The sequence below is a fragment of the Vollenhovia emeryi genome, unplaced genomic scaffold, assembly GCF_000949405.1.
Source record: "Vollenhovia emeryi isolate VEMERY1.0 unplaced genomic scaffold, V.emery_V1.0 DF939503.1, whole genome shotgun sequence".
NCBI classification, from domain to species: Eukaryota; Metazoa; Arthropoda; class Insecta; order Hymenoptera; family Formicidae; genus Vollenhovia; species Vollenhovia emeryi.
The window spans coordinates 1-9,006 of NW_011966863.1; the positions used below are offsets into that span (position 1 = coordinate 1).

The 9,006-nt window shown below is 49.8% G+C and overlaps 1 protein-coding gene across 1 annotated transcript; it reads right to left on the reverse strand.

The window, feature by feature from the left end:
* Positions 1-3,469: 3,469 nt before the first annotated feature.
* On the reverse strand, positions 3,470-6,497 carry LOC105557370. Its single transcript, XM_012004589.1, has 2 exons — positions 3,571-6,497; positions 3,470-3,476 (listed from the first exon to the last, which is right to left on the reverse strand). Exons 1-2 carry the CDS (start codon positions 6,495-6,497, stop codon positions 3,470-3,472), a joined length of 2,934 nt encoding a protein of 977 aa, XP_011859979.1.
* Between the last annotated feature and the right edge of the window lie 2,509 nt (positions 6,498-9,006).

Consider the following 9,006-nt stretch of genomic DNA (forward strand, 5'->3'; position numbering starts at 1 on the left):
TAAATATCCGCTGTTTTATTTGGCGCAATTTGTTGATATCATTACTTTTGTAGAGAAGATAGTTTTGTAGAGAAGATATTTTTGTAGAGACGATATTTTTGTACAGAAGATTTTTGTGGCGACACTATTTTTGTAAAGAAGATGCTTTTGCAGTAAAGATATTTTTGTAGAGATTATACTTTTGCAAAAAAGATAGAGTAACAAAATTAATTCGGTTGAATTGGAGCTTAGACTTGGTGCCTTTTTTTACCTTTTTTTAAAAAGTATGTATATTTACGTTGAAATTCCTGAATAACTTTTTAAATATCCAAGATAGAAAAAAATGTTAAACACTAAAGTTGTATCGTTTTTACTGCCGCATTTCATAGTAATATCAGTATGAATAGCTTTATCAAGGTTATCTAAAGATCACCTTGAAATTTTTATACGGAACTCTCCTTTTTCATTACATATTCTTGTAGCTTATTTCAATAGCTTTCCAAAACGCTATAATAAAGTATGTTTTCGTTAAGTACTTTTGGAGTTATGAGGATTGAAATTTACGGTACTTTGTATTAATTCCTGAATAACTTTTTAAATACCCGAGATAGAAAAAAATGTTAAACACTAAAGTTGCATTGTTTTCAGTGACGCATTTCATAGTAATATCAGTATGACCTTGAATAGCTTTATCAAGGTTATCTAAAGATCACCTTGAAATTTTTATATGGAACCCTCTTTTTTCATTAAACATTTTTGTAGCTTATTTCAACAGCTTTCCAAAATGCTATAATAAAGTATGTTTTCGTTAAGTACTTTTTGAGTTATTAGGTCTGAAATTTACGGTACTTTTAATTCCATGAATGGTGTGTGTGTGTGTGTGTGTGTGTGTGTGTGTGTGCGCGCGCGCTTGCGCGTGCGCGTGTGTGTGTGTGTGTGCGCGTGTGCGCATTTGAATGTCCGTGGTTGCTCTAACTTCCGTAAATTTTGAGATATCGGGCTTATTTTTTTTTAAATGTCGAGAATCACTAAAGGAAGGTTGGTATTGATTTTTGCGATGATTGGTAAATGGGTTTCTTTTTGAACAAATCTTGAATTTTTTGAGAAATGTCTGTGGTTGCTCTAACTTTTGCAAATTTTGAGATATCGGGCTATTTCTAATTCTATTATTCTTTCCAGTCTTTTCTACCCCTATTTCATATATAATTTATTAATATTCGGTTGATTAGTTCTTGAGTTATAGATTTTTGAAATTTCGCGGAATCCGTACATGAACACTTTTCATTATACTGAGTGTTTCAAAAGTGATGCTACAAAATGTAATGGTGAAATGTATACATTATAGCAAAAAGTCCTAATAAACATAGGTAGAGGCCCCTCTTTTTCATTATGCAGGGTGTTTCAGAAGTGATGGTACACAATGTAATGAAGAAATGTATACACTTGTAGAAGCAAAAAGTTTCAATACACATAGGTAGAGGCATACCTCTTGAATATGGCGATGACCGGTAAAAGGTTTTTTTAATTTTTATTTTTTTTAGAAATGTCTGTGGTTGCTCTAACTATCGCAAATTTTCTTTAATAATGTTTTCCACAAATTTCAAATGTCTATAACTCAAGAACTAATTAATCATATTTTTGTAGGACGTGATTAATTATGGAGCAGAGACTGGCCTCTGTCTCGGGAGAGACGTGGATATGTATTAACACAAAGCGCACGGATTAAATGGTCGGGATTGTCTTTATTCGCGGCGATCCGCTGATCCGGATATTACAATGTTACGGTCCCGATAAGTTTACCTCGCGTATGACTCCGAGAGTGTGTCTCTCTGCTTTGTCGCCGGCGCTCTTATTTTCCTCGGGGAAACGCCACTCGACCAATCGACGGTCTCCACGCACAGCGGTCGGTTTTCGCCGTCAACGATCAATTTGTCGATGTTTATTGATTATGGCTTTCGGAGGGCATCTCCGAAAGCAACGGTCTCCTCTACAGAATAACATTGGTGACGGGCGATATTTCGCCCGTTATAAGAGACTCGAAACTTTTCGCCTACAGCTCGGCCGTCCTGACCTTTTGGCCGACCCGGTCAAACACACAAGTCGACTATCGCTCGTCAAGTAAAATAAAATAAAAGGTTACATGCTCTTAATTAATGTATGTACGGACGCATTTGATCCGGCGCAAACACGCCGGTATACGGTCGCTGAGTCATTTGGAAGCCGTCTATGTCGGCGACGACGTATCGATCGTGGTCTAATACCTTTTTAACCGTATATGGGCCCTTGAATTTTGGTATTAGTTTTTTATTAATGCCGGCCGTCGTTTCTACATTTCGGATCTCGACATAGTCGCCGACTTTATATTCGCGTGCGGCCTTTCGCCTTAAATTATAACGCTTGGCGCTTTCGCGTTGCACCTCGTCAATTTTCGCTTGAGCCTTGTGCCGGAGCGACTCGAGATCGCGTCTCTCGTCTTGATCTTGCTCGAGTAATTCGCGCAGCGCATCGTTCGCTTCTCCTCGCTGTTCGAGCCCAAACAGCAAGCGGGCCGGGGTTTCCCCCGTCGCGCGACAAATAGTATTGTTGATCGAGAACTCTACCCGATCCAGAGCGCGATCCCACCTCGAGGGAGTCTCGCTCAGCTTGGCTAACATCGGACTTATTACGCGGTTACATCGCTCGACCTGCCCGTTGGCTCTCGGTGTACTCACAGCCGTGAGCACCTGCTCGATTGCCCTAGATTTGAGGAATTCTTTAAACGCGTCGGACGTAAAACAAGTTCCCCGGTCCGAAATCAAACGCCTCGGCCTACTGTACGAACGGAAGTACTCGCCCAGGTGCTTTGACGACTCCTCGGTCGTGGTAGACTTACACGGATAGAGTCTAACAAATTTGGTGAACGCGTCGATCACCACCAAGATGTGTCGATAGCCCTTCCCGGTTTTTTCTAACGGGCCCACGTGGTCGATGTGTATCGCGGCAAACGGCAGGCCTTCTTTCGGTATATTATGCAGATATCCCTCGGCCCTCCCGCTCGGCGGAGAGAATTCTACGCATTTCAGGCAGTTGAGGATGTATTCCCCCACCTTCTCGCGCATTCGGGGGAACCAGTATATCTTGGAGATATTCGCAACGACTTTATCGACTCCCACGTGGCCGAGGTCGTCGTGACACGTCCGGATCACGTTCGCTACCATCGAATGCGGAACATAAAAGAGCAACTTCTTATTCCTGTCTTTACGGTATACGAGCCCATCGCGCAGTTCGAAATATTTAATGTCGCCTTTCTCGAGCTGACTTCGGATTTTCGAGATTTCGTTATCGCGATCCTGACAAACGGACAATGTTTTTTCTAACGTGCTTCCCTCAAGCACCAATACAGAGTGACATCGACTCAGTGCGTCGACGTGACCCATACGCTTTCCCGGTCTGTGTATAATTTCGTAGTCGTAGTTCTGTAAAAAGAGAGCCCACCGCGAGATTCGGGGATTCACGTCCTTTTTATTTAACGTCAGGCGAAAGCTGTCACAGTCGGTGATGATTTTAAATTTACGGCCCGCGAGGTAAACGTGGAATCTTTTCAACGCGTACACGGCCGCGAGGCACTCCAGCTCGAAGCTGTGATACCTCGACTCCGCCGGCGTCGTCCGCTGGCTCCAGAACGAAACCGGGCGCCAGGTGTTATCGCCTTGTTTTTGGAGTAATATGGCCCCGAAGCCGCTCGCACTCGCGTCACAGTGCAGCTCCGTTTCCGCCAGCGGCGAGTAGACGGCAAGCACGGGCTTGCTCGCCAAATGCCGCTTGAGCGCCTCGAAAGCGGAATTTTCCCCGGACTCGAACTTAAAATTGGCGCTCGCTTTCATTACGTCATAAAGGGGCTTGGCCACCATAGAAAACCCGGGGATAAAACGGCGAAAGTAACTCGCCAGACCGATGAAACGCTGAAGGTCCTTCGAATTACACGGAATCGGGTAATTAAGAACGGATTCGATATTCTCGTCGCTCGGTCGTATGCCATGCCTATTGACGCAATACCCCAGATATTTTATTTCGGACTGGGCAAAGTGGCACTTGTCGAGCCGGAACTGTAAACGGTGCCTGCCCGCTATCTCAAACACGCGGGTCAGAATATCAATATGTTCGTCCATATCTTCCGTCGCGACTAACAGATCGTCAAGGTAAATCAAAAGTTTATTGTCTCGAGTCAACGGAGCGAAAACGCTGTGTATGTAGCGCTGGAAAACACGCGGCGCGTTCGTCAAGCCAAATGGCATACGCAAGTACTCAAATTGCCCCAGCGGCGTCACGAAAGAGGTGTACTTAGTGGACGCCTCATGCATCCTGACATGATGAAACCCGTCTTTCAAGTCTAATACGGTGAAATATTTCTTGCCGCGCAAGCGATCGATATTATCATCGATAAGTTCCGTAGGGAAGTTATCGCGTATAGTGATCTTATTTAACTCGCGATAATCTACGCACAGTCGATGACCGCCGTCCTTCTTTCTCGTTAGAACGATCGGGCTCGCGTATGGTGAGCAACTTTCCTTGATGATCGCTCTCTTTAGCAAATCGTCAAGGATCCCCCGTAAGGCTTCTTTATCCGCAAACGACAATCGGCGTGGACGGAAGCTAATCGGCTGTTCGTGTTTCAATGCTAGAGCCATGGTAAAATCGGGCGCGTGATTTTCCCCCCGCAAGTTCTCTAAATAACTCGACTCGTAAGCTTTCCGAATGCGCGAGAGCATGTCCCCGCCGATCGCCGGATTGATCTGTAATTCCTCGCCTGGACGGGCGAAACCCTCGTATTCCAAATGCATTAGTCGATCTATCGCGCGCGCCTCTTCGACGCCCGTTATTCGAAAGTTCCTCCCGAGAGTGACGCACAAGTGCGGGCAATTCAGGAAGTCCCTCCCCAAAAGAACGCTATACGCCATCGTGTCGCTTGGCACCGCGTAAAATCTCATCCCTATTCGGACGCCGCTGACTTCCAGAGTACCGTCCACCACTCCGTCAACCCTCAGCGGAGAGCCGTTAAGTCCGCAGAATCGACTCACCCGCTCTTCCCGCGACTCGCCCGGAATCACGTCGCTCCGCACGAGGCTAATGGGCGACCCCGAGTCGATGATCGCCTCGACCGCGTAATCGCGCGCTCCGCCGGGCCCCGTGGTCGCAATCTTTACACGGACCATGTAAGGTGTCGGCGGCTCGACCGTTCGCTCATAAATCGCCGAAATCGCCCGCGCGGACTCCCCAGGCGCCCCCGACGGCGAAGGCCGACCACGCTTTGAGCATTCCCTCGCCAGATGCTCCGCCGACCCGCACACGTAACAAGTTCTCTTTTCGCGCCCTCGCGTACATCGCGCCGCGATGTGCCCCGTCTCGCGGCACCTGTAGCACACCTGCTCCTTCCCCGTCGGCGGCTCCCTGGGTCCGCCGCCACCAGCCGACTTCGCTCCCTCCTTTCGGCCCTTGGTATCGCTCGGCCGCCTCCGCTCCGGCTGGACCTTCTCGAAGGCCTTCAGCAATTCGGCTCCCGTTCGGTAGTTCATCAAGCGGGCCTGGTTCTGCAGTCGCTGGTCCGTCACTCCCTCAATGAGATAATCCAGGATCTCATCGTCGGCAATTGGGATGCGGTTGGCGAGAATCATTTTATCATGATAATAATCACAAAATGATTCGCCTCCCTCCCAGACTCGAGATTCAAACTCTCTCCTCAGAGCCAATTTTCCTGGACGCAGGTCGAACATTTGTCCCATCTCTCGGAGTAGCTCCACCGAATCCAGCGTCAGATACTCGGCCTTCGAATGAAACCAGGACAGCGCACGTCCCCTTAACCGCGAGCTGATTAATACCCGCGTTGAATTTTCGTCCAGCCGGTACGTTTGTTTCAGCAGCTCCAGCTGCTGCTTCCACCTCCAAAAATCGCTGTCGGCCCCGCTGAACTCGGGCAACAGCTCCCTCAAGCCCCGGACGCCGCCCGGCATCGCGCCGCCGCTCATCGCCGCGCTCGTCACTGCGCTCGCCGTCCCGCTCGCCGTCGCCGGGGAATTTCTCAGCATGTCCAGCTCCCGCCGGAGAAGTCTCTGCTCTCGCTCCCAGAGCTCCCTTTCTCGACGCAGGAACATCAATTCGCGCATTGCGTCATCGCGCTCCTCAGCTCCGAACGCCGCAATGCCATCGTCCCCTTCTCGCGCCAGGTCCCCGTTGTTCGCCACGCCACCGCGCTCCGTCGCCTCGCCATCGCGACTCGTCCCGCCGCCGCCAGCCCCTCCGTCGCTCCGACTCGCCCCGTCGTCGTTCTCTCCTAACGGGGGTGCGTCCCCCAGGTCCGACGGGTCCCCAGCGTCACGTGAAGCCGCCTCCCGCCGCGCAGCGAGATCCTCCCACACCCTCGGGTCGTCCTCCTCCAGTCTACGGATCATCTCTGCTTTCGTTCCGCTAGTAGTTAGTCCGCGCTCGCGAAGAGCCTTTTTTAGCTCGAGTACCGTGAATCGATTCCCCGCGCTCTGTTCCATGTTCACGGCGAAGTCGAACGTGCTCGTGCCTCCGCGAACTCTCCACTTCGTCCAATTCGCTCACTCGCGCACTCCGCGCCTCCGACACACCCCACTCGATAAGTCTTTTAAGGTCCTACCTTACTCGGTGAGGGCCCGGCGTCGCGTCTTGGCCTCCCCGATGTTACGATTCCGGCACACGGCCACCGAGCAGTTTTTCTTTCCTCTATGTGGGCGTGTGGGTCAGAATCCCACTTCTGATAACTGTAGGACGTGATTAATTATGGAGCAGAGACTGGCCTCTGTCTCGGGAGAGACGTGGATATGTATTAACACAAAGCGCACGGATTAAATGGTCGGGATTGTCTTTATTCGCGGCGATCCGCTGATCCGGATATTACAATGTTACGGTCCCGATAAGTTTACCTCGCGTATGACTCCGAGAGTGTGTCTCTCTGCTTTGTCGCCGGCGCTCTTATTTTCCTCGGGGAAACGCCACTCGACCAATCGACGGTCTCCACGCACAGCGGTCGGTTTTCGCCGTCAACGATCAATTTGTCGATGTTTATTGATTATGGCTTTCGGAGGGCATCTCCGAAAGCAACGGTCTCCTCTACAGAATAACATTGGTGACGGGCGATATTTCGCCCGTTATAAGAGACTCGAAACTTTTCGCCTACATTTTAATGAATTATATGTATATGAAATTTGGATTGAAAAAACTGAAGAACAATATAATATATAATTTAAAAAAAGTAAAGTAAAGTAAAGTGTGCAAATTAGAAATTTGCACATGGCTTCCTCATAGAGGAAGGTTTAAGAGCGTGTTACGACCCGCGTTTTTTATTTCTGCGTGGGGACGTCAGGAATCTTCTGACGAGAAGAGGAAAGGCAGAGAAGGGAGAAGAAATTAGAATTTTCAGTGTGCGCATGTGTGGGTGTATAAATGAGTGTGTGTGAGTGTGGTCTGTATGCTTGTTTTATTTACATGAGTAGGTACAGGGTGTATACAAAGGGGAAGAGGCCTATAACGAAGGCATGTTCCGCCCCCTTTTGGGGATGTCGACGCGAGGGCGGATAATTTTTATCCTCCGCTGGAGTGGTATGTTCGAGACCACCCGCGGACGAGCAGTCGGTGCCCGGGCTATCGCCGGCTCCTTTGACGCGAGCGAAGGTGCTGGGCCGGGGGTCGCGGCCAGAGGTGCCCGTGGTGGAGGGGTAATAGGGGGCCGCGGCCTCCACACTCGCTGAGGGCAGTGCTCGCCGGAGGTAGGCGGGGGTGGGCGGACAGGAGGTGCTTGGAGGTTCTCAATACGTGGGGGAGGAAACTTCTGAGGAGGCTGACGGTACGGGGGAGGAAGCTTCTGTGGAGGAGGAGGCTGAGGGTACGGGGGAGGAAGCTTCTGTGGAGGAGGAGGCTGAGGGTACGGGGGAGGAAGCTTCTGAGGCGGAGGAGGCTGAGGTTGCTGAGGAGGAGGTGGCGGGTGGTGTTTCTCCCGGGGTTCGGGTACAGGAGCGGTACGGGGGTACACCTCGAATACCCGCGGGTCAAACACCCGCACCTGGTGGTGTGCTCTGACCAGGCGCCTTAATTGGCGCTGCCGCCCCGAGCGGCGGGACCGGCCCATGATCGGGCTTCCTGCGGAAGGCACTCATGGTTAAGTTGTTAATCGCACAAATTAATTAGTGGGGAGGGGAGGTAACGGTGTCCTGCTCTGGCACACACGGAATTGCGTAGTGTTCCTCCTCCCGTTTGCTTTACCCGTGGGTGGAAAGCATTGGTTTCTGTGGGAGTACTCAGTAGCGTGCCATTAATCACTGGGATTCAGTTGCGTCGCTATCATCATCGTACTCCGTTGCAACGCTATATCCACTTTAATTACCTTATAGCAACCGCGAAAACACGGATACAAAATTAATAATAACTAAAGAAAGAAAGGAGGAAAGATGAAAAAGAAAACGAAATATTACTGGGGAACAAAATCGTCCCTGTCCGCTATTACGGACTTTATAAGAAAAGAAAAGAAAAGGAACTTGACAATTGGCTTAATATACCGGGCTGTCATGGCCCGAGTATGCACTTATTTGCTTTATTGGCTCAAAATTCGTTTCGAACAACCACAGTGCGCATCTGCAACAACATTATTTAGTTCGTTTGTTTCCCCGTGTGCCAGGTGCCCATTCCAGGTTTCCCTAACGGCGAGGGGACCCTGTTAAATTGCCGGTAGCAACGAGAGATGGAAAAATTGTCATGATTGTCTGGATGAGTCCCCCTTTTCTTTTGTGGGGTCTGACTCGGGGAACGGAGACGACGGCGAAAAAGAAACAGCAAAACAGAAGGCACGAGGCGTCAGGAAGGAGAAGGAGAGGCGAGGGTGTACGTGATTCAGGTAGGACCCGGGTGCTTAATGCCGGGCTGGTGAATCGGTTCCAACGAAGAACGCCCTGTGCAAGAGCGCGCATTCGAAGGTGGAGGAAGCTCAGAAGATCGCCCTGTGGAGAGCGCGCATCCAAGGTGGTAGACGGATTA